At 42.4% G+C, this 24,714-nt stretch overlaps 1 protein-coding gene across 1 annotated transcript; it reads right to left on the reverse strand.

Moving 5' to 3' along the window:
• Positions 1–285: 285 nt before the first annotated feature.
• On the reverse strand, positions 286–12,856 carry DUT (deoxyuridine triphosphatase). Its single transcript, XM_011222828.3, has 7 exons — positions 12,599–12,856; positions 11,909–12,044; positions 8,677–8,768; positions 6,897–6,941; positions 1,413–1,487; positions 1,194–1,264; positions 286–769 (listed from the first exon to the last, which is right to left on the reverse strand). The coding sequence occupies exons 1-7, from the start codon at positions 12,759–12,761 to the stop codon at positions 713–715; spliced, it is 639 nt and encodes a 212-aa protein (XP_011221130.1). The 5' UTR covers positions 12,762–12,856; the 3' UTR covers positions 286–712.
• Positions 12,857–24,714: the final 11,858 nt, after the last annotated feature.

Genomic DNA, 24,714 nt, shown 5'->3' on the forward strand with positions numbered 1-24,714 from the left:
ATAATAAATAATTTAAAAATAACCTGAGGATTCTCTTCTCCCCAATGTCAGAAAGAATCTTAAGATCAAAAACACTTTTTTTTAATGATTTTATTTCTTTGACAGAGAGAGAGCACAAGCAGGGAGCAGGCTCCCCACTGAGCTGGGAGTCCGACCCGGGGCTCGATCCCAGGACCCCGGCATCATGACCTGAGCTGAAGGCAGCGCTTACCTGACTGAGCCACCCAGGTGCCCCAAGATCAAAAACATTTTTGAGAGCAATGAAGAGAAGGGACGAACAAGGAATAACTTCAACTTCTTTTTATTATCTTTTTAGTTCACTTTATACAATAATTTGTATCTGTAAAAGAATTCAAATTTATTGAATGAAAGGCACTGCTTATGATTTACAAAGCAATTAAATAAGTTGAAGAGGAAGCATTTAGTGAATTAAATAATACAGGGTTTTCTGGATCTGTAATTGATATACATTTGATTAAAAAATAGAGTTTGTATTAGGTCACCACACAGATTTATACAATAATCAGATGTGTAAAAGCATAAGGAATTGAGGTTTTATGGGAACCCAACAGAGGTATCTTTTCCTTAATCCTATGAGAACCCAACAGTTTTAGAAGCTAAACCTATTATGTTTACACATGTGCAAAACACCACAAGCAAAAACTCTTTAAGAAAAAGTATGTTTTCTCATTTTCTATTCTTGGCACAAATGTTAGTTCTTCCCAGTGGAACCAAAACCACCTGAAGCCCTCTCAGTGTCATCTAAAACCTGAAAAGACATAAAAGGTGGTCGCCAGGTAGTTAATTTCAGTTCTCTTTCGGTTCTCTCTAGCTCCTAACCTGTAAGCCTTTTATTCTTGCTCTACTATCCTTTCAAAAAGGAGATTACAAAAAGAAAATTAAATTTTTAAAAAGCTCCATAAATAAAATATTGGGCAATTTTCAAAAAAGCTAGAGAAATAGAATCTCAGGGTATATTTAAATGATTTATTTACCCAAAGCAATGCTATATAGTAGCTATGAAAAACATTTCACGAAATTCTAAAACTAAGCTTTTAATTTTGCTTTAAATAGGACTATTGTATGTGTTACCATTTAGTTACAAATAGCATATGAAACCCTCGAAATTGTACTTTTCCCTTCACTGAAAATGTTACATCATTTATTCCCTGCTCAGCTTTTATGATACTTACCTGAACTTCCTCTATTTCTGGATAAAAAATCCGTTCACAAATGAGCTGTGCAATCCGATCACCCTTTTTGACTTGAAAGGAAAAAGAGTTTATTACTGATATTTTATTGATGCATTCTCTATATCTTGCCTGTACAGTGAGAATTAGAGGAGAGAGCATGTGTTATCTAGACCCTCAGAACACTCCCTGCATTTATGTGATTATACGCCTTTAACGTACCTTCAAACTTTTCTTTGCCAAAATTAAAGAGTACGACACCCACATTTCCTCTATAATCTTCATCTATGACGCCAGCTAAGGAAAAGAAAAATCACATGAGCATGGTGTATGCTACCAAAACATTGAGGGTGTAGGATTACCTTGAACTCATCCTTATGTAGCTCCAAGGTTTTACTCCTTACAAATGAGTAAGTGAATCTTACTTTGGAACTAGGTAAAGTCTCAAAACTAAGAAATGAGTCTCACTAAAATGCAAATACATAGAATTTATAGAACAGCCCTCCTTTTCCCACCTGTCATCCTTACATATGGTGACCATTTCCTATTCTTCTTTTTTTTTTTTTTAAGATTTTATTTATTTGATAGAGATAGAGACAGCCAGCAAGAGAGGGAACACAAGCAGGGGGAGTGGGAGAGGAAGAAGCAGGCTCACCGCAGAAGAGCCTGATGTGGGGCTCGATCCCATAACGCCGGGATCACGCCCTGAGCCGAAGGCAGACGCTTAACCACTATGCCGCCCAGGCTCCCCCCATTTCCTATTCTAAACTGGGAGTAGGTACTTAGCACCTCAGATGGGTCATCCTGAACTGCTCACTCCAAAGCCACTGGTCATCCACTGCACACCTGCTAAAGAGACTAGAAGAAAACTACAACCTGAGTTTTAAAGGCTTTTCCTGGTAGCAGCTTCCCACTAATATCCAGACTGAAATATGACTGAGTCATAAAGAAAAATGTCAAACAGCCTGAAGATCGGCCGTGGAGTAAGTCAGTGCTGACATTGTAAACCACAGTCTAGCAAATATCCAAACACTCATTTTATAATAAAAATGGAGGTGAATCCTTCCGTTCGTATTCCACCTCTCCTTTTAATCCGAGCCACCATCCTTTCTTTTCTTAGAGCGTGATCTCTCAGAAGACATTAGCACATGAGCTTCATAAGGAGTACACTTTTCCATAACACCGTGTGTCATCACTATCTGTTTGAGGTTATGAACACAGGGACAGCAACTCTTTGCAGGAGAGGATTTGAGCCAGGGCCCCCCCTTGTCCCAGAGAGGTACATTTACCAGGCTCGTTAGAATTTAACTTGGAGCCAAGAACTTAAAATGTTTCCATAAACACAAGCACAGACAATGCAGGTGTAGCAGGCCTTCCTGTTTCCTCTTTCGAAATTGAGACTAATTCACAACTCAACGGTTTTTAGCGTATTCAGAATTATGCAACCATCAGTACAATCGGTTTGGGGAACCATTTTCATTACCCCAAAACAAAATCCCCTACCTATTAGGACTCACTTCTCTTCCTCCTCATCCTCCCCACTGCCAATTTCCTTTTATACATGTTCATTCCTTCCCCTCAGTTTGTAAAATGACGGACAGAATTCACGGGACTCTAATTAAATGTAATTCCATGTTACAGCTTGCATATTAGTAACACCCCACCTCCTAAAAACCAAACACACCAAACTCTTATTTAAGAAAAAAAAAAGAAAAAGAATCAGGAATGTAGCTCAATGGGTATTAAAGCTGGTTGACCAGACTCATAATTATTTGAACATCAACTGGAAAAAAAAAAAATTTTTTTTAAGAACAAAGGTAAGCATTCCCCTTCAATTTTCTTACAGGGGGAAAAATACTCAGAAAAACCAACATTTTAGATTTTTCCAGGGGATTATAGAAGTATAAATGAATCCCTGTGCTTTATGAATGATTTACTAGGGATAAATGAAACTGAATCGAAGCATTCTTACACAACAAGTGTTCTGAAGTCTGAATTAAAGGTAAGTAATTTTTAACAGTGAGAAGGAGGGGTAGGTAAGTAGCAGAAAGGCAGCAGAGGTGGTTCATATCACGTCTAGACTGAAGGAAACACTCTATTCTCTTCTAGCTACACAAAACAAAACCTTGACCAATTCAAAGAATTCTTAAGCCTGGCTTCTTTCCCCACTGCCACTTGACCATTAAATTAGTCCTTACTGTGTAATTGGTAGAACGATGGGACCAGCTGTTTTCTATATTATCTATATGCAGAAAGTTCTGGCTGCAGGAACAGCCTGGATCGGATTCAGTGGAGAAACCCCTGCGGAGAACATGCTATTCCATGCTGGCTAGAACAAATGACCCCAAAAGCCCATGGACTCTCCAAGCTGGAGATCTCAAGCAAAGGCCAGCACTCATTTGTCTGGAAGGGGTTCAATGAAGACAATGTGGACCGACTTCTGAACTCTTAGTTTCTACTTTTTAAGAAAAATGTTAGATTTCCCAAATAGTACACATACATGTAAAGTAAAACTAATCACGTTCCCCTACCATCCCTCAGGTAGCCAACGTTACAGTAATGGACTTTACACATTGCTTTCTTGTATATTAGATGTCAGATGTCCTTGTGTATTAGTGATTTCCAGTCTCATTAAAAAGTTTCCAAAAAGCACTTTCTTGACCAAAGGGTGTGTACATTTTAAATTTTAACGGATATTTCTAGATTACTTTGCAAAAAATGTGTAGCAATTCAAACTTCTATCAGCGATATTTAAGAATACCCATTTCCAAAGTCCTTGCCAGTACCAAATAACAGCAATTTTTTTTTTTTTAAAGATTTATTTATCTGAGAGAGAGCGTGTGTGTGGATGGGGGAGGCACAAGGGGGAAAGGAGAGAGAATCTCAAGCAGACTCTGCTGAGCATGGAGCCTGGAGCCCATCACAGGGCCTGATCTCATGATCCTGAGCCGAAACCAAGAGTTGGATGCTTAACCGACTGAGCCACACAGATACCCCCAGATGGCAGCAATTTAAAAAAAAAAAAATTCTGGCCAATGTGATAGGTGAAAAATGGTATCTCGTGGCTTTACTTTGCATCTCCCTGATGACTAATGAGGTTAGAATGCTTTTCCTCTGTATGTTTGTTGCACATTTGTATGGCCTCTTCCATATCTTGTTTACGATATTTCCCTTATTTGTTTGGGTATTTAACTCTTTTACCTATGACCTGCAAGTATTTTTACTTTAGGGTATCTTCTCCCATATAAAAACACTCCCTTCTTGTAAAGGCCTTTGTTATATATCTATAAAGTAGTCCGATCAAACTCAAAATGGCTGGGTGTCTTGAATTCTGTAAAGCCAGATACCTACCAAGATTTTATGCTTGGCACATAGAGATGTGAAAAGCCTTTTAACCAACTAAAAGAAATGAAGTTGTTTGAAGTCAATTAAAATATATAGCAGAAGAAAAAGGACGCTCAATAATACTTTTTCTTTTTTTAGCATGAATGCCAACAGTATGAAAAATCCAATTGTTCTAAGTTTATTTATTACTCGAAGGCAATCTGACCTTGAAGAAAAACCCAAGACATTCTTTTTTCTACATAAGGAACATAAGCATCAGGGATATTTCTCTTCATGAGAAAGCAGAAAGTATTTTGAAGTTATCACTGGAAAAATCATACATTGGAACTGGCAGAGTAATTAACTGACTTCAGGCAAAAGTTTTACTGTGTCAAGACTTTGGCATGTCATTTGTTGGAAACCTTCTTTAGTAAAAACTATCCACACCTACCAGATGTGAATTCTGAACAGATTCCTGCATACTCAACTTTTCCCTTTGACCCTTATTTACAGCCTGGGATTTTGAACAACATCTCTCTTCTGAAGTAAAAACTCTGGCCAACTATGATAAACGTGTGCCTAAGAGACATTTTTAAGATACTCTGCATCCAAGAACACACCACCCTGTGATTTTATGAATAATACCACACCAACCACCAGGCAAACTAACTTTCCATTTCTTTTACATGAATATTTTTCAGAAGGTTGTTTTAAACAGGGCAAAAATTAGTAACAAAGTCAGAAAAAAGAAAGTTGCCACATTTAAAAAAAAAAAACCTATGAGATCTCTAGGGGACAAGAAGTATTTCTTACAGGGTCTAGTATGTATCAAAGAGCGTGAGATGCATGGCATATAGTACCCCTCAACCCTCCTATCCTGGTGAGGCAGGCACACTAATTTTCATTTTATGGAAGAGCAAACTGAGGCGCAGAAAGTAATAACTAGCTAAATAATGACAAAGCTGGGACCCAAGTCGGGTTGTTACTCCAAAGCCCATGTTCCTTTCACAACCGTTTGAAATTTCTTTAAAAATATATGCAATCTTTTATATCCTGAAGTTACAGTCCTAAATTACCATACTTGACGTTGTGAAAGTATTTTTGAAAAGCAAGCATAACTTAGCCCAGGCAATTCTCAACCCAAGCAGGCTGTTCATCCCTGCTGTGTCAAACTTGGCTCCTCTTCAGTCCCTAAGAAAGGACTCCTTTGGGAATCCTGGCTTGCCCCACAGCGCCACCTAGTGGCTCCAAGGGGAGACTGAAGGGTAGGCCAGAGACAAGCCCGCGGACAGGCCTCCTTCCTCACTAAGGGCCTGCCAGGCAGGTTCACAGTGCTTTGTTGGAGCAGAGATGGGGTGAGGTGATACCCAGCACTTAATTGCAGTGTAAAGAACAGAGGGACTGGAATCAGGAATGAAGATTCCAGGGTTTAACATGTCAGCTTGGGCTCATCTCTGATGTTAAAAAGTAGCTTTGAAAAATGGCGGGATTTGGAGAATCTAGCAGACCCACTAATTGGAGGGCCAAGATGTCTAGTTAGGTGAAGCATTCTGCTCATTAAGATGGGAATACAAGTCAGGACAAAGGTCAGTGAGGTCTCCCCCGGAAAGGGGGAGCTCCAACGTAAGGAAACCATCCTAGAAAGGTGAGAATTTCCTTACGGTGAGGGTGGTTAGGGAGCCAATACAAGAGGGCCAGCAGAGACTGGAGCTCTGCATGAAAGGGGCTCCATGACGAAGTTATTGACTTTGGGAGACATGAGTAAGGCTTTATCATAAGGGAAATGAGTTACAGAGTACTTGTTTGACAACAAATGTAGATAGGGAAGCATAGTGTTTTCTCTTCTCACTTAGGGAGGGTCCCTTTTTATATTTTGCCAAATGTGGACGGCTCTCTTATACAGGTACGAAAATTCTTACAGATTGACCTGCATTTTCTATAACCTTCTGCTTAAATAATTTCTTAATAATTACTGCTTAATTTCTTAGTTATTTAAGCAAAACATACTTGTTTAAAAAATGACATAAAAGCTTTTCCTATCCTTATAAAACTACCTTCCTTCTAAGAACAGAGTCATTTTGGACTAAATGCAGATTATCACTAAGCCAAGGCAAAAATCCTATCCATCGGATAGCGTCTAGTTAGCCTACTGGTAAAATAACATGCATTTCACATCATGGTCATTTTAAAACTGGACATAATCAAATAATATCTGAAACTGCATCATGATTATTTCAGAGGTGGAAATTTCTAAAGAGACAAAACACAACAAAAATCATTTCCTTTTCTTGAAGGTAAAATCTGTCATTTGATTACTACTCTCAAGGAAGGGCCAAGCAAACACACACGTACATATACAGAATAAAAATGTAAACATATTACCTCCTACGTCAATGAAGTGTTTTGCAGCCAAGCCAGAACGGGGAGCTGAAAAACAAAAAAAGGAGAAGTTGGCTTCCTTGCAGGGGGAGGGGTGATACTGGATGTAATTTACACAATTCAGGCATGCCGCTCTCATCTCCTAGGACATCTACCTCTTCACCTTAACTTTAGCAGATGGTCTGGATTCAAGAATATATTTATTATACTGTATTATGAAAAGTAGGAAAGAATTTTTTTTTTGAAAAAGTTTAATTCAAAAGCAGCTTAAACCACTCCCACATGACTCCAGTCCATTGAGGATCTGAGGTGGCGTGGCACTGGACCGCTGGGTTAGACTGAGAGGTGAGCAAGTGAGGGCAACTGCGGACAATGCTGTCATGCAGTCTGGCCACAAAGGGAGGACCGTAGCTGGCAGCGACACAGGACTGAGGAAGAAGACTTTTGTTTTAAGATGGGAGTTCTGAGCATGATGCAGTCTAGATGGGAAGAGGGCAGAGGAGAGAGACAGGCATAAATTTAACCAATGGGTAGCAGAGTTTGGCCTAGAACTTGGGAATCTTACTCATGATTCAAATGCCAAATGATGTGTCTGTAAAAACAAATGAACCGGAGTAAGATAAAAGGCCTGGTATCAGTCAGGCACATGGTCAAAAACTAAACCTTAAAAATTCAATTCCAAGGTTTTTTATTCTCAAATGAAAACAAAAAGCAAACTCTATACCTTATACTTGCTGACGTGAGCATCGGGCCTATCGTTAATTATTCTGGCTTCTAGTTTTCTATTCCAGAATAACTTAAATCAAGGCACTCTGTCAATAAATGCTGCTTCTTCCTACTCTTCCTTTTATTTCATTCCATCTCCTGATCCCCACCCCCCAAAATATTCTCAAAAGGAGATGCCGCCAAAAGGAGATGAAGAAAGAGCCCATTTCGTTTTTCTGCAAAAGGCGGAAGTCCTAGCAGTTCTCACACTCAGGGCTAACAGGAAGCGGTGGTCTAGCCCCTCCCACCCACAGTGCCGTTTGTTCCTTTACATTTACTCTGAAATTAGAAAGTGATGATGCAGCTGAAGAAAGTTTTGAACTCTCTCCAGTGACAGGGCACTTGCTGTTCATTTTGTCATAGCTCCTCCCCCTCTAAGGAGTTCGTTCCCCTCTAGTGCCCTGAAGGGTATCCCTGACCCCAACAGACCCCATGGAAGGACAGCCAAAGCGGGAAAGGCTCGACGGTCTGATGGACTCGGGTGAACGGGAGTCAGAAGTTTTACTCTCAGGATAAAAGATGCTGTGTATCATTAACCCAAGCCTCACTCTATTTTCTTATATAACAAGTACTAGTCATTCTCATCTTCACAACGACATCTGAGCTCAGATGCAACCTGATCCTTGAAGGGGGAGCTCCAGTTAAAAGTCATCTGTATTTTCAGTTTCTCAGTGAGGAGTTGAGAGAAAAACTCCTGGGCCAATGTGAGCCTCCTACGAGCTCAAGGAATCAGAAAAAAAAAGAAGGGGAGGGTGGGCAAGTGTGTGTGTGTGTGTGTGTGTGTGTGTGTGTGTGTGTGTGCGCGCGCGCGCGCGCGCGCGCGCACAAAAAGCAGATTCGTGAATGAAATGTAGTTTTCAAATGGCTGTATTTGCCATCACAGTTGGCACTTCTTTATTTTAGGACACATGCCAGTCAATATCCCTTCCCTCATTTATACCCTAAATGAGACTAAGATGAAGGAACAGATCATACAGGAAGAGCCTGACAAATGGTCACGACGTCTTCAATCACTTACCTACTCTTCCGTAGCACCCAGAAGGAAGAGCTACCTGAATGTCCGTTTTCACCAGGGCTTTCTCCATAGGTGGCAGTGTATAATCATAGGCACTAGGAAAATAATGAAAGAAAATAACCAGTACTGATGCGTAAAATTGCTTTTATATTTTCTTCCTTGTGACTAAGTATACAGAATTGCTTTAAATACATCTCATAAAATAATCACAAAATAATTCATGCAATCTTAAATTTCAATAACCCGTCTAAGAGTTCAGTACTCTAAATTTCCAATTCAGATTAAAAAAGAAGTTTAGGGGTGTCCAGCTGGCTCAGTCGGTGGAGGTGGAGCGTGCAACTCTTTCTTTCCTTTTTTTTTTTTTTTTTTTTAAGAAAGGGAGAGACAGGGGGCACCGGTGGCACAGCGGTTAAGTGTCTGCCTTCGGCTCAGGGCGTGATCCCGGCGTTATGGGATCGAGCCCCACATCTGGCTCCTGTGCTGGGAGCCTGCTTCTTCCTCTCCCACTCCCCTTGCTTGTGTTCCCTCTCTAGCTGGCTGTCTCTCTCTCTGTCAAATAAATAAATAAAATCTTTAAAAAAAAAAAAAAAAGAGAGAGAGGGAGAGAGAGACAGAAAAGGCGGGGGGAAGAGGGGTGAGGAGGAGGGAAAGAATCTTAACAGGGGGCTTGAACTCACAACCCTGATGTCATGACCTAAGCTGTCAAGGGTCGGATGCTTAACCAACTGAGCCACCGGGGGGCCCCAAGTGTGCGACTCTTGATCTCAGGGTTGTGAGCTGGAGCCCCACGTTGGGTGTAGAGATTACTTAAAAATAAAAATTTATTTAGAAGGTAGTGGTAGATATTTCCTTTTAGTCCATTATTAAAACGGTCCTACTTGAGATACAGTCATTCCGGTGAATTTTTTTGGTTTAAGAGATTATCCACATGTAATCTTGTTCTCTCCTGAACAAAATTCTGTTGGGAAATTGAAGTGCGTATTAGCAGAAGGGGGCAGAAAGGCAGACTTTAAAAAGATGTATGCTTCACTAACATGATATAAAAAGAGGAAGAGAAAGAAAAAAACCAAGGGCAGATGTGCAAAGATGGTGGTGTAGGAAGATGCTGAACTCACCCGCTCCCACAGACACATCAAACCTATAGCTATCTGTGGACCATTTCCCTCTGAAAAAGAACCAAGAAAGAAGGGCAAATACTCGCTAATTGCTAACATTTACTAAGCCCTTACTCTGTGCCAGGTACAGTCCTAAATGCTTTATAGAACTCATTTTATTCTCACAATTCAATGATTAGGGAAGACCTGCAGAGGGAAGGGGAAAGTGGGTGGACACCATGAGAGGAGGGGGAGTAGAGCTGTGCTCTATCGGTTCTGCTGGCCTTACCAAGCAGACACAGTGAACCTCACTGGCTGGGGGACAGAGCTGCCCACTGTGAAGAGGCCCTGGAGAAGGACACTGCTGAGGACCTGATTCTCTAAGATCCAGATCCACCCAGCAAATGCTGCTCTGTGGCTATTACTGTAGCCCCCTTCGGGACAGAAATGGGAGATTTGACAATGAGCAGGACTGTGCGTTACTTTGGAGACCTTAAAGAAGACTAGTAAAGCAGTATTACATTTTCACTTCTTTCATTGGCATTTCCTCTCTTTCAATAATCAGACTTTAATTTATTAAAGAGAGAAGCTATTTCCATGCCTATTTCCATATATAGTCATCTTTGTTCATTAGGAGGATATTTTAAGTATCTTAAAGCTCAGTCTCTCATATGACTCACAACAATGCCCAGACATGGTATGCATCACTCCACTTTTATCCATGAAAACTAAGGGACTGATTACGCCCCTTTCAGCTACAACAGACCGTACCTCGCTTTTTCTTTCCTTTCTTCATTACTATCATCACACACTCCTTTCTCCCCTTCTCCTATACCTATAAGACTTAGACCAGTAGTTCTGATGTTAGAATCATCTGGGATGCTTTATAATAAATCCTAAAGATTTAATCATGTAGCAAACACTCATTTCCCCCAGTATCATTGTTCACCTATCTTAATGGTTCTATGACCTGTACACAGTAGTCAAGGGGGGGGGGGAAAGCAGTGAACTAAGGGTCAAAAATTGTATTACCCTTGGGCAATCAATTCGGCTCTTCACAAACTCCCTCACCTGTAAAAAGGTTAAGTAACACTTACCTACTTCAGGATTGTTGTGAGAATTAAATAAAATCGCACACGTAGTTTTTAGTAGAGGTAAAAAGTGCTGAACCAATGGAAAGGTGGTAGTATTACTGACATTCCCAGTCCTTGGGATAACTTAAATACCGACATACAGTGAAATTTCATGATTCCTTTAAGGCAGAAGCACCCTTCATTAATCCTCCCCAGGTATTTTCACTCAGCACTTAAGACTTCCCCCATGGCTTCTCTTTCTATTGTGCACTGCATCACCCTCAGGCCACGCTTTGAAGCCAAGGTGGGCCTTACTCGTCGCTACCTTCCTCTTGGAGAGGGTACAATAAATGTTGCAAAACAAATAATGGCTTGGTGGACCTTTATATGTAGTTACCATTCTGCACACTTGCCCCAAATCCTTACTGAATTTATGCTAAAGAGGAAAGCTAAAATTTTCAACGCTAGAAAAAGACAAAAATCTTTCATATTGATGAGGGAGCAGAGGGCTGGCTGAAGACAAAGCATAACCTCCCTCCATCCCCCACTACTGGGTGGGACAAGCCTGACATTCTTCCAGGAATCTCCAACTATCTTAATGCTAATGCCTTGCTGTAGAGAAAAACAACCTTAACTTGACAATGGCAAGGCCTCAGGTACCCCGTGAGTCTTTAACATATGAAAGTCCTTTTGAAACCTCCCTTTTTCCATACCTCCCCCAACCCCATAGTATATATTCAGCCACCCCTCACAGCCCTGGGGCAGCAGCTCTTTCTGCCTGTGGGTCCTATCCTCTTGCTTTAACAAACCACCATTCTGCACCAAAGACATCTCAAGAATTCTTTCTTGGTCCGGACTCTACCCCACTGAACCTCACCGATATTCCAAAACCCTATCAATACATGCAAAAACGGTTTCTGTAATCTTTTAGGTTAAAGTTTCAAGCTGTGGCAGCAGACGGCAGGAATATAAGCGAACATGAGTGAGAGCTCTAGAACTCCAGAGCGGGACCCTCTCTGCGTGGGGAAGAGATGGCGCGGGGAGAAGGTGGCCGAAGTCCCCGCTCACCTGTACAGGTCGTAGCCCGCAGCCCGAGCCGACCCCTTGGTGGGGGCGGTGGCGTGCTCCGAGAGCCGGACAAAGCGGAGCCGCATGCTGCCCTCCGCAGGCCGGGGCCGCTTGCTGGGGGAGATGGCGGGTGTCGCTTCAGAGCAGGGCATGGCAGAACAGCACGCGAGAAAACACAGCAGCGGAGGGAACAAGTGGATACAGAATTAGCGCGCCCGCCAGAATTTAAATCTCCCGCCAGCAACTCCTCGCCCCGCCTCGCTCCTGGACGAGCCCACAATTCTGGCAGAGAGGGGAGGCGAGATTCAAATTTGGGGCTGGAAACCCCTCTTGGAAAACGGATTTGGGATAGGAAACCACTGCGCCTTCTCAACTTTTCCAGCTCGGGTACAGTGCCAACTTGTGCTGGGACAGCTTCGGGGGCCTCCCGCTCACACAATAGAAAGCAACCACTTTCCCCCCATTAGGGGCCCTAATGGACTCGCGCGCCCGCGAATAGGGGCTGCGCGCCCTCCGGGTGCCCACCCCGCGCAGAGCCGGAAGGCTTGCTGGTCGGGTCCGCGCCCCGCCTCCTCCGCCTCCTCCCCCTCCTCCCCGAGCCGCTGCGGGGAGGGTCTGCTGGGCTCCCAGCCTCCCCACGCCCTACAAGGCGGCGTGTCCTTCCAGCCTGGGCCCCGACATGACTGGTACCGCGGCAGCCCCGGCTCAGGCTACGAGTGCTGGACAGCGGCCGGAAGAGAGGCCCCGCGGCTTCAGCTCTCCGCCCGGCGCTGCACGCGTCTTTAAACGCTGGGCGGAACAGGGACGTAAAGAAATGGTGGCGGAGCGCGGGGCGAGGGCACAGGGGAGTCATTTGTCCCGAGGTATGGGCGCTGGTTGGCTTGTCCGCTCCCGCAGGCCCGCGTCGCGTCTGCTCTCTAAAGACGCGTCTGGGTTAGATGACCTCGGAAGCAGTAACGGCTGCCGTCTGACGAGGAGCGCACGGAGGCGGCGCGTCGGCCTCCCTCCGCCTGGCGCAGGCCCTGGACCCCCAGGAACGGCGTCTGTGCCTCGCTCCTGAGACCCGCATCTTTTTTGTGGCCCCTGTTTTCCAAAACTGTCCTCGAGGCTCAGGTCCTGGCCCTGCGCCCTGCTGAGTTACCTGGGGCGGCGCTGCGCTCGGCCATGGCTCCTCAGGTTCTAATCTCAGGGACCCCCAAAGCAACGGAACCGCATCACGATGCAGGTGGTAGTCGCCGCGCGCAGTGATGCGTCCTAGGCTGTGGGCAAGGCAGCGTGTCCCATTTCCTAAGAGCACCCGCAGTGCACGGAGTGCCATTTACCTTTAAAAGGGGGGGGGGTGCGGGGGGCATGGTCTCAGGACGATCCCAACGACAGCTCAGTTGCTAGCGCTGTTTCATAGGACCCACAGAAGCACAGAGGAGGGGGACCCCCCCGTGGCTGTGATTCGAACAAAGATCCCGAGCTACCCTGGAATAACAGTAGGGATGAGTAAATAACTTTCTAGATAATCGTAAATTGGGTTTTCTAGGATATAAATATGTCCAGTCATTTCCAGAACTGATGCAAAAAGCTGAAAACCAAAATACAACGCAGCTTGTCAAAATAGATGCGAACTACAGGGCAGTTTTTGAAAAATGACAAAAATGTTAAGGTATTGTTGAGGATGTTTCCAGACTTTCCCGCTGCGCCTTATGGAGGCCCACCTCTGCAGTTTCTTACTGGCTCATTTTAAATGCTGGAATTCCTCTGGATGAGGTTATGGATTATACTCTATTTATACTCTCTTCCCATGCCTTAAAACATCTACCCCTGATGGGGTATCTGGGTGACTCCTAAGGTTAAGCATCTGACTCTTGATTTCTGCTGGGGTTTTGATCTCAGGGTCTTCATTGGGGCCCTGCCTTACTAAAAACAAAGCAAACAAAACAAAACATCTAACAACTGAGGACTCCCTTAGCTTGCCTATAGCAATATGGTCTGGGTGGGCCCTGCTAGGTCTCCAAACTCATCAGAGCCATCCTCCTGCTCACCTCTGGTGCTTCTGGCCGCAGTGGCTTTCTAACAAGTTTCTGGACCCACCGGACTTTCCTGCCTGGGGGTCTACACACATCCTTCCTTGGTTTGCACTTCATCTCAGAAGGAAATCTTCAGTTAACTTTGTCAGGGAAGGACCTCACCACCATTTTCTATCACAATAATCTTTTCTAATCACACCATGTATTATTACAATCCGTACTTCTTTATTTATTTACTTGTTTATTTATTTACCTACCTACCTACCTACCTACCTACCTACCTACCTATCTATCTCATTGTCTATTTGCTCTAGTAAACCAGGCTCCAGAGGCAGGGACCATGTCTTCAATCACTATCGTATTCCTGGGGCCTAGCTTAGTGCCTGGTTCAGGAGAGTGCTTGATAAATGTTTGTTGTATGAATGAAAGAGATCTATCAGGCCCCTGTATAGAATCACTTCTCAAAATCTTGATTTTCCTGTCCACCCCTTTAATTTTTTTTTCTTTTTTTAAGAGAGGTAGAGAGAGAAGGGGCAGAGGGAGAGAGAGAAAAGCTTAAGCGGGCTGCACACCCAGTGTGGAGCCCAATGCAGGGATTGGTCTGGCAATCCTGAGATCGTGACTTGAGCCAAAATCAAGAGTCTGTTGCTTAACCGACTGAGCCACCCAGGTGCCCCATGTCCTTTAATTTAATTTTTAAACAATGTGTTTTGTTTTCCTGTATAATGCCTTTTCAAGGCCTGCAATGAAATAAATACTGGCCTACCCCTCCACCAGAACCGTCCCCCAAATCTCACTCCTCGGGGAAATACTTTCAACTTTTTTTGGCTCTTTCTGGAGTGCACCTCCCTACTTCTAAATTATATGTTGCTATTTTTTTAATGGCATAGAAACTATCTTCAGAATTAGGGTAGCTGAGGATTAAGTCTCTTAACTGCTCTTTCCACCCCGTTCTGCAAATAGCTTTGTAATAATTTTTGGTTAAGTGAGCAGTACTTATCATGACTGTAAATATTATTCATTGTTAAGATGAGTAACGTGATGTGATTATTTTTTAACACTGTCCTCCTCAAGTTAGTAAGGACTAACTCCCATTTGTTCTTTGTTGGTAGTGGTGTTTTTGATTCACCTATTGCTCGTTGTTTTTGTTTTTTCCCAAAAGCTCCAGAGAATCCAGATACCTCACATCTGTCACATCAAATGAAACACTGAAACATATCAAATCCCCCATCCATTCCATTTCCCCTCTCCCTCACTCCTCTGTTCTCTTGCTCCAATCTGTGCATGTGACTCTCTAGTCCTGCTCAATAGCTATCATCCCAGCACTTCCCTTTGCCCTTCTCTTACATTGAAGCCTTGGTTTTATGAATCCAGTATCTTCCTTTTAGTTTATTCCTTCATTTTGCTGAAGCACTTCCTCTAGCAGTTACCTAAGGAAGTTCACATTAGAGATAAATTGAGTCCTTGCAAATCCTAAAATATAATAATTGTAATGACTCCCTTTACCCAGACCCAAAAAAAAACCTCACTTCATTCATGAAACTTTTTTACAACCAGTAGTGAGCTCTGCCTTGTCTTATCTCTTAAAATCCTTCCCATATCATTCATTAGCCATATACTCCCATTGTGTAACCGCCTCATTTTACGCATTTTATCTTTCACATTAATAAGAGCCAGAAACTTGTATGAACCCTTCAAAGCACCTACTTCAGTGTTTTATACAAAAGTTATTTGTTTGACTCTTTGTAATACCTAGTACCAAGAAAGGATTCTATTTCTTCTCTTAATGTGGATAAAGTGTTTATTACTGTCACTTTTCATGAGTTTATTTTAGATTGGAAGGAGAAAAGGGTATAATCCAACTGCAAAAGAGTAATAGGTTAGCGCTCTGAACCAGTAAACATTTAATAGTACACTCTTATGACAACTGAAATATAACTTGATATGAAAATACATCCTAAATTCAGTACTCTACAGCAAAGAACTAGACATGTTCCAACCATAGTTTATTTCCTGCTGTTTTTTTTTTATCAGAATATAATTATCCTATCAGTCATGCTGATTAATTCAATTACATAAGTCTAGTGCCAACTTGAACCTGTTGAGAATGCAAGTCGGTACTTCAGGAGCCAAGTTGTCCTTCCTATCTTTACCATTATAGGGAGATTTCTTTTTAACAAAGACCTAATGTGATGGTTACTTTATGTCAAGTATATTTTAAGTACTTTATGAATATCAACTCAACTAATCGTGACAACCAGAGGAAGCAAGTGCTGTTATTATCCCCATATTACAGATGGGGAAACCAAGTAACAGGTTAAATGATTTGCCCATGGTCACACAGCTCATGACCAGAAAGAGATGGAGCCAACATTCAACCTGAGGTAGTCTGGCCCCAGAGTCCTTACACTTAGCCACTGTGCTCTGTAGGTTTAATTGTGCCTGCCCAGTCTGTGATGAACTCTTCCTGATACTGAGCCTGCTACTGGCTGTGTTCCCCAGGGCTGGGGAAGATGTGGGTAGTAAATTAACTGGGCAGTCCTATCAGAGTGGATCATGCCGTCCTTGTTGAGACACTTCCTCCCCAGGCTGTACTCTGGTTTTCCTCTTACCTCGCTGGCTGCCTCCTCTCTTCTTACCCAAGATAAAAAGCCTTGGAGGGGTGTCTAGGTGGCTCAATCAGTTAAGCATCAGCCTTTGGCTCTGGTCATGAACCCAGGGTCCTGAGATGGAACCTGAAACCTCTGGCTCCCTGCTCAGCCGAGAGTGTGCTTCCCTGGGCTCCTCCCTGTGCCCTCCCCCTCCCCGACTCCCCCTGCTCTGCTCTCTCGCTCTCAAATAAATAAAATCTTAAAATTAAAAAAAAAAAAAGCCTTGGAGTCTTGCTTCCTCTTTCTCTTTCTGTCAGATCTTCCCTTATCTAAAAATAGTTTCCTCATAGGTACCACATGCTGCTTTACCTTATTTGGTTTTTCTTCACAGCGTGTACTGTTACGGGCTATTACATATTTATTCATTTCACTTGCCAGTTGTATGTTTTCTCCTCTAGCATGTAAGCTCCATGGTGGACTTTGAATCTCTCTTAATTTGGGTTCCTTTCAGATGTTCTGTTTCTTGTTATCCTTCTTTCCAATTTTATTATTAATTTTATTTTAATTAATGTAATTATTTTACTATTTCACATTTCCCTTTACTAATTTAGGGATTTTGCTCTCTGATTCTATTTGTTTTAGATAAGACATGCATGCTTAATTCATCAGTGTTTAAAATCTAAAACAAAATTTCTGTCTTTCTCCCGGATAACATAAGGACCTTCGAATGCTTTAACTCCATTCATTAACCCTTCTTCTGACCTAGATTCAATTATTGCCTAGTGCTTTAAGTGTATTTTTTCTTTGAATCTCAATAAATATTACTATTATCACTATTTTTAGAGTCATTTTAAAAATGTTTACCCAGACTTGTATCACTTTCTTTGCTTTTCTTTCTGCATCACAGATATCCTTCTGGGATCGCTGTCCTTTTGCCCAAACTTCCTATGGAGAGGTTCTCCAGTAGATGAACTTTCTCAGTTTTTGTCAGAACAAAACCCTTGAACTCTTCCTCAGGGGTAGTGCATTCTTTGACAATCGTGCAGGAATGGAAGAGGTGAGAACATTAAAGGAGAATTATCATAATTCCCCATAACTGCATGGTTCTGCTGTATTTGGATTCAGAACATTCCACCATGGGCAACAATACTTCATTTATCATGCCACAGTTCACCTTTACCAGAAACCTGTGTAAGCCAAGAAAAGGCAGAAGCCATACTTTGGGTCCCAGTACCAAAATACAGAAGTTCTTTGTTTCAAGCCCAGAGTTTTTTACACCAGAATAAGGCTGAGGATGATTGAAATGTGTACGTATCTTTCATAGAAGGGCAATGGAAATAAGGGAGCTGGGGAAGAAGAAGTAGTATACCAGCAGATCAATTTCAATAAAAAGTACATACGCGTGTTAACTATCTGGAAGTTTGTCCTTTGGTCCAGAATACCTCCTAGAATATATTGTGCGTCCCTTGGAGTATCTATGGCCCAATTTGAAAACACTAAACTAGCATATAACTTCTGAACCCACAAGAATATTCCTGCCAGGCTCTTACGAAGAATACAAAAATCAAATAAATGCAATCTTTCAATTTCAGAAGAGCAGCACATGGATCTGAAGCATATCAGTAGCTCAGGAGATCAACATCACGTTGAGTGGCAGTTCAATAAACAGATAAGGAGGTAGCAGATAGTTAACAAAATAAGCATTCATTGCTACAAAACTACTTTGGACTAAATTCACAAATGGCTGCTGCGTGGTACTACAAAAGTTCAAAGGGATCAGAAGAGTTAACATACAAATTCCGAACTGCACTTTTCTCTAACACACTGAATGCCCAATCTCTTAACATAATCATCATGAAAAGTTGACTCCGAATTATGCCAGTGTGTGTAGAAGTCCAAGAAGGTGAAATTTCTGTAACTACAGCCCGGAGAAGGACTGTTATGTCATTTTATTTTATTTTTTTTTTTTTTGCTCCCTACCTTTACTTTATTTTTTTTTTATAATTAATTTTATTTTATTATATTATGTTAATCACCATACAGTACATCCCCTGATTCTGATGTAAAGTTTGATGATTCATTAGTTGCGTATAACACCCAGTGCACCATGTAATACGTGCCCTCCTTACTACCCACCACCACCAGTGTCATTTTAAAACACCACTGAGTTTTCAGGAAGTAAAGAAAATAAAAGCAGATAGCTTGAGAGCCAGGATACACATGAAAATCACCCAGAAACCTTAGTCGAATGGCCATGTCTTAACCGTACTGCCAATGGACTACTCAGAATCTCCAGGGTGATTCCTGTTGGCCACCTCTGATTAAGGACCACTGTTAGGAGATTTATATCTAGAGAATCTGCTGGATCAAGACATGCTGGAAAGAATTCCTCTACATTTAACCAGTATCACGAGCTTCACCCAAATCCCTGTACTCTGGACTGCTTTGATAGAGACTTCATTACTTTAAATATACAGTCCTTTGCTCTTAGCAATACATTTGTAGTATAATTTTACTAACAATCATTGCAGCCCAGCCTGCCTTCAGAATTAGTGCTTGTTTCTTGGATAAACCAAATGGAGACCATTAAAGCAAGTCACAAAAGGTGCCCCAACCATTAAGTAGGCCTAAAAGGCTGAAACTTACAGTAGTATGTAAACTGAAAATTTGAACAATACGAAACTTGATATATTTGACAGTTTGACTTGCAAGACTAGACAAAGGGGAAAGGGCCAGGGGAAGGGGGATTATATGGACTAAACTAGAAAGCTTTTTAACAACTAAGTCACCTCTAAACTTCAACTGTCTCTCCTGGCTCACATGACCTCTTTCAAATGACATCTCCCTCTTTCATCTTTGAAGAGCATCTGATGGGACTGGAAAATTAGCCTTATCGTGTTTTATAATGTAACCCCTCTACTGACTAGTTCCTAGTTCAGAGATTAATTCCTTGATCCACTCTGGCCAGAGTAGCCGAGGTGGTTTCACTCCAGCACACGGACACTTTTTTTCAACAGGGCAGCATAACTGGCCAATACAGTGAGACTGCAAACTGTCCAGTGTATCCCTTTCATTAAACAGTTTAGCGATGAAACCCCTGGAAAATTCTGACCAGTGTCTCCAGGGAATCTTTTCAGGTCATCTTCAGCAATACTCCTAACCTTCCAGCCTGACCTGTGGCAGGTCCAGAGGACATTCCTCCGATCTTCTCACATACAGAGGAGCTTAGTTGGAAACAACTGCCCCCTGTAGCCTTTTGAACCGGGGAGTTTAGTGAGTGGAGTGATATTTGACAAGGGTTTGGTGGAACAGGAGTTTCTAAGATGACTTGGAGACTAGAGAGGCTGGAGAAACTGGCAATTTTATATCGTGCTACTCTGAGCTTGAGGTGATGAAGACCGCATAAGTCTTCTACTGCTGCTGTAACAAATGGTCATAGCAAATTACCGTGGTGGCTTAAACAATGCAAATGTATTATCTTATAGTTCCTTAAGTCGAAAGTCTGCCACCTGTCTCACTGAGCTAAAGTCAAGGTGTTGGCAAGGCTGCAATCCTTTTGAGTCCCTAAGGGAGAATCTATTTCCTTGCCTTTTCCAGCTTCTCCAGGCTGACCTCCATCCTTCACCTTGAAAGACAGCGACAACAGATTGAGTTCTTCTTATGCTGTTGTTTCTCTAGTTCTCTGATTAGAGCAGGGAAAGATTCTTTGCTTTTAAGAACTCATGTGATTAGATTGGGCCTAACCAGATAATCCAGAATAGTGTATCTCAAGGGCAATAATCTTAATCACATTTGCAAATCTCTTTTGCCATATAAGGTAATATAACCTTGGGTTAGGGGCGCCTGGGTGGCTCAGTCAGTTAAGGCTCCCTGCTTGGGGAGTCTGCTTCTCCCTCTCCTCCTCACATGTGCTCACTGTCACTATCTTTGTCTCTCTAAATACAATCTTAAATATATATATATATATATATATATATACTCCTTGGGTTGTAGGGATCAAAGTGTGGATGTCTTTGGGGGCCATTACTATGTCTACCATAAACCACCAGGACAGATATTTTAAGCAATCAATAAGATTTACCCTCAATTGAGTCAATGGCCCATAAGTCAATTTGGTATACAAATGCAATGGAAGAGGGAGAAGAAGATATCGAGATCAAGCACTAGTCATTTGGGTAATTTTATCCCTTTTTAATCATTCTAAGATATGTAAAGTTCTGTCTGCCTTCTGCCTTTAACAGGAACAACGTGGTAGTCACAAAACCACAGGTGTCTTGGGGAAGCTTCTAGATCTGGTATCAAAAAACCTTAAAAACGCAGGCCTGGTCTGTTCTTGAGTGTTCTTAGGGATGGGTTTATTTTCTCACCCTCCCTGAGAGCACTGGTGCCTTTCCTGTTGACTCCTAGTTGCTGGGCGCCATCTGCCTCCTTCTGCTCCTCTTCCCCAGCATGGGCCCCATTTTGGTTAGGCCCATTTCCTGGTTGAAGCAAATGGGTCCAGGGAACAGGTGTGGAGAATGAATGTAGAAAAAGAAGACGATGTTAGGGCCACACTGGACAATTCCAGCGTGAGTGGAAACCCACTGGATGGTTGGTTTGGGACAAGCGAAATGTGTGACAATCATTCTGAGCATAAAGCGAGCAGGAAGGCCTTCCTCTAGCAGTGCGGGTGGCTCCAGGAGAAGAGTGCCTGGTTAAAACACTACCGCAGACAGTTTTGATCTCTCTATTTCTCAGCTCTTGTTGGTTGCACCTGATTTCCTCCATGACATTAAACAACTGTTGTATGATTTTTCTGTTGGTAGCACACAGTTATTCCAAATTAAAAAAAAAAAAGACAGGAACAAAAAGGTTATGCTTTTCATCTATGTCTGTGTAAACAAAGCCGGTAATTACCATAACTCAAATTGCTGCTGAAATTCTCCATATTTTAATGCGCACACCGTCGCTCTTGCTACTAAATCTCTGTGTATATATCCTGGGAAGTTAATCCTGAATTAGGAAACAGAAAAACTGATTAAAATAAAACTGGGCCAAGTCCATGATTTTTATATTCATAAGATTCAAAATCTCTGTGAGGAAATGTGCAATGCAAATTGGATTATCTTCCAGAGTAATAACAAAAAAAAAAAAGGAAAAAAAAGAAACAATGGTAAAATATGGGTATCCATGCAGAGAGATGTATGAATTAGGCTTGCTAAGGTATCAGTTGATTGTGATTCAATATTCTGCCCCTCTGAAACAACCTTTACTTACTAGGCTGCACAAACTCAATTCTCTTCAGCCTTTAGTGGATATTATCCAGTTTTCACGCAGCAACATTTTGTCAAATTTTGCACTCTGATCAAAAGAGGTTTTTCGCTGAACTTTGAAGATAGCATTATTAATCCTTACAAGCGTTTTAATCACTGTCCTTCCTGATTGCCTTTAGGACAAAAGGTTAGTTGTAAATCTTCAAAGAAAAGTCAGGAAGGTAAAAGAGCATTGTTTTGTGCCTATAGGCCTGGGCTAGGTGAAACTGAGTATTAAGGAAATAATGTAGAAAATCCAAGTCTCCACATTTTCTTTCAATAAATTGGACTAATTGGAATGTTTTTACTACATCTCTTTCTTTTCCCCTCCAGCCCCCCTCTCTGTCCCTCTCTGCTCTCTGCCCCAGGAGGATGAGCTCTTTGGACCTCATCGGTGAGCTCTCTTGTCTTCTGGCTTGCCTTGAGGTTTGACAACAGAGAGCCCCAGCAGCAGGTCAGAGGGAGAGGAGAGGGTAAATTCTGGGTCCCCTCTGGATGGCCATGTCCCTCCACTGAAGACCACTGCTCTTGCGAAGGCTGCCCCTTCTTCTAAGCTCTGGAAACTACTTTCTCCCCTTCCCTTCAGGACCGGCACTGTTTTAAGCCTCAGGCTACCACACTCTCCTTTGTAGTTTTGATTTCCCACATCTTGGCCCACACCTTTATAAATACCCCCTCCAGTCAGGAGTCCCACACTGGCCCGGAAGCCCAGTAGCTAGGCTCTAGCACCCCCTGCGTGAGCACCTGAGGACTGCCTTCTATGTGGGACTACACGTTTCTGCCGTCACAGGTCGGCTGACCTGTGTGTGTGTGTGGCCATCAGGATCAGTCCCGCCACCCTCCATTCACCACAGGGAAGTCCCGGCCTCCTTCTCACCCCAAGAGCCTCCATCTCTTCTCTGTGCCACATGCCTCCCCACCCCCCAATAAAAAAATAGCCCCTTTAGAAAACTCTGCTCAAATTATCCTGATTTGACTGTGCTCTGTTTCATATTGCAACCCTTACAGAGACAGAGTCTGGTTTCTCCAGTCCTGTATTTAAATTCTTCTCACATTTTGGGGCCACCATGATTTCTTACCAGAACTGCTAAGAGATCTCTCTACTCCTACTCTTTACGCTCAAAATCTAAAGGTTTCCCATCACAAATGTGAAATCCAAATTCCCTTCCATGGGCCAAGGCCCTGTATGGTCAGGCTCTTACTCAACTTCATCTTGAGTCATATTCCTCTCCTAGGTTCTAGAACACACCGACTTCTCTTTGGCCTGAGGATCTTTGTCCATATTATTCTCTCTGCCCAGACTGTTCTGTTCTTTGCTCTTTGTGTGGTTAACACGATCAAAGACAAAAACTGAGTAAGGAAGGAGATGGATTTTATTCAGTCTGTTGCAATAGGGAAAGCATCCCAGATCCAAAGATTAGAGTGTGTATCAGTTTCTTATGGTTGCTGTAACAAATTACCATAAAATTAGTGGCTTAAAATGATAGAAAGTTAAGAGATTACAGTTCTGGAGGCCAGAATTCCAAAATAAGTCTTAATGGCTAAAACTGAGGTGTGGGCAGGCCTGTGCTGCCTCTGGAGAGTCTAGGGGAGTCTGTTTCCTTGCTTTTCCCCACATCTAGGGCTGAATTTCTTGGCTGGTGGTCCCGTCCTCTATCTCCATAACCAGTGGTGTAGCATCTTCTCTCTGGTTCTGATTCTCTCTGCGTCTATCACGTGGCCACCTTCTGTCTGTGGTCCCCTCTTCTGTATCCCTCTTACAGGGACATTTGTGATTATATATAAGTTTGACCCAGATAATCCAGGATAATTGCTCCATCTTGAGCTCCTTAATCACATCTTCAAGCCCCCCTTTTTCAAAGATGGTAACATTTATAGATTCTAGGGATTAAGACCTAGATATCTTTCAGGAGTCATTATGAGCCTACTATACTGTATCCTAGCACAGTGGTTGGGCCTTAGATCTTTATAGGGAGTTGAAACAGGAAACAGGAAATGTTTATTTCTGTGTCTACCTAGTTTTAGGGAGACAATTCTAGTATCAGCTAATTATTCAGGAGCCAAAGAACAAGGAGAGCTATGTCTGAGTTTGTCAGCAGATGTAGGCAAAAGGGGAATGGTTTAGGTTTGCTCTTGTCACAGTCTTAGGGGACTTACAAAAAGGGTAGACAGCAAGTCTTATCTAAGCCATGTGAGGAATGTTGGTTCATTGTAGTGAGCCATTTTCTAGAATACAAAAGGGTAGGAGATTTGAGGGGGATAAAAAGGTTGGGAGATTTCTTAACCATCACTGTCTTCCAGGAGCATAGAATTCAGGCGATGTTCAACATTGTCAGCACCTTCTCATTCTTAAATATTTTTTTTGTAGATGCCCTCCCTGATCAAGTGCTGCCTTCCCATTATTCTCTGTCACAGTTTCCTCTTTATTTCTTTCTGGTATTTTCCATAGTCCATAATTATTTTGTGTATTTGTCTATCAAGACCATAAATGTCTTGAGGACAGGGAACATGGTTGTCTTATATCTGAAGAGCTTAGAACAATGTATCATTATATCTTTAGATCATTTTTGTTGAATTGGCCAAAGAAGAAATACCAGATGGCCAATAAACTCAGGAAAAACTGTCTAGTAATTACTTCATTGGTAGTAAAAAAAAAAAAAAAAAAAAAAAAGCAAGGATGAAAATAACAAAAGAGAGTCAGAAATCCCAGACAGGAGGACCCACATGTTCTCAGAGACACACAGAGGTGTGTGTGAAATGTGAGTCACAGCTGGTGTGGGATGGGTTCTGAGTGGGGTGGGGTGAGGCTCCACAGCGAGTCAGAGACCAAACCCCAAGGGAGCTTGGGATTTATACTTCCTGTTTCTCTCAGTGCCCTGCATTCATTCATCCTTTCAACAAATATT

This window comes from Ailuropoda melanoleuca, chromosome 5 (assembly GCF_002007445.2).
Source record: "Ailuropoda melanoleuca isolate Jingjing chromosome 5, ASM200744v2, whole genome shotgun sequence".
Classification (NCBI taxonomy): Eukaryota; Metazoa; Chordata; class Mammalia; order Carnivora; family Ursidae; genus Ailuropoda; species Ailuropoda melanoleuca.

Bases quoted from the DNA above. Each gene is read 5' to 3' on its own strand.
- DUT (XM_011222828.3), bottom strand. From the start codon at position 12,761: ATGACTCCCCTGTGCCCTCGCCCCGCGCTCCGCCACCATTTCTTTACG. The intron at 12,045-12,598 runs GTACCAGTCATG...CCTGCTCTGAAG, and splicing joins CCTGAGCCGGGGCTGCCGCG to CGACACCCGCCATCTCCCCC. The intron at 770-1,193 runs GTAAGTATCATA...ATGTCTTTTCAG, and splicing joins CAGAAATAGAGGAAGTTCAG to GTTTTAGATGACACTGAGAG.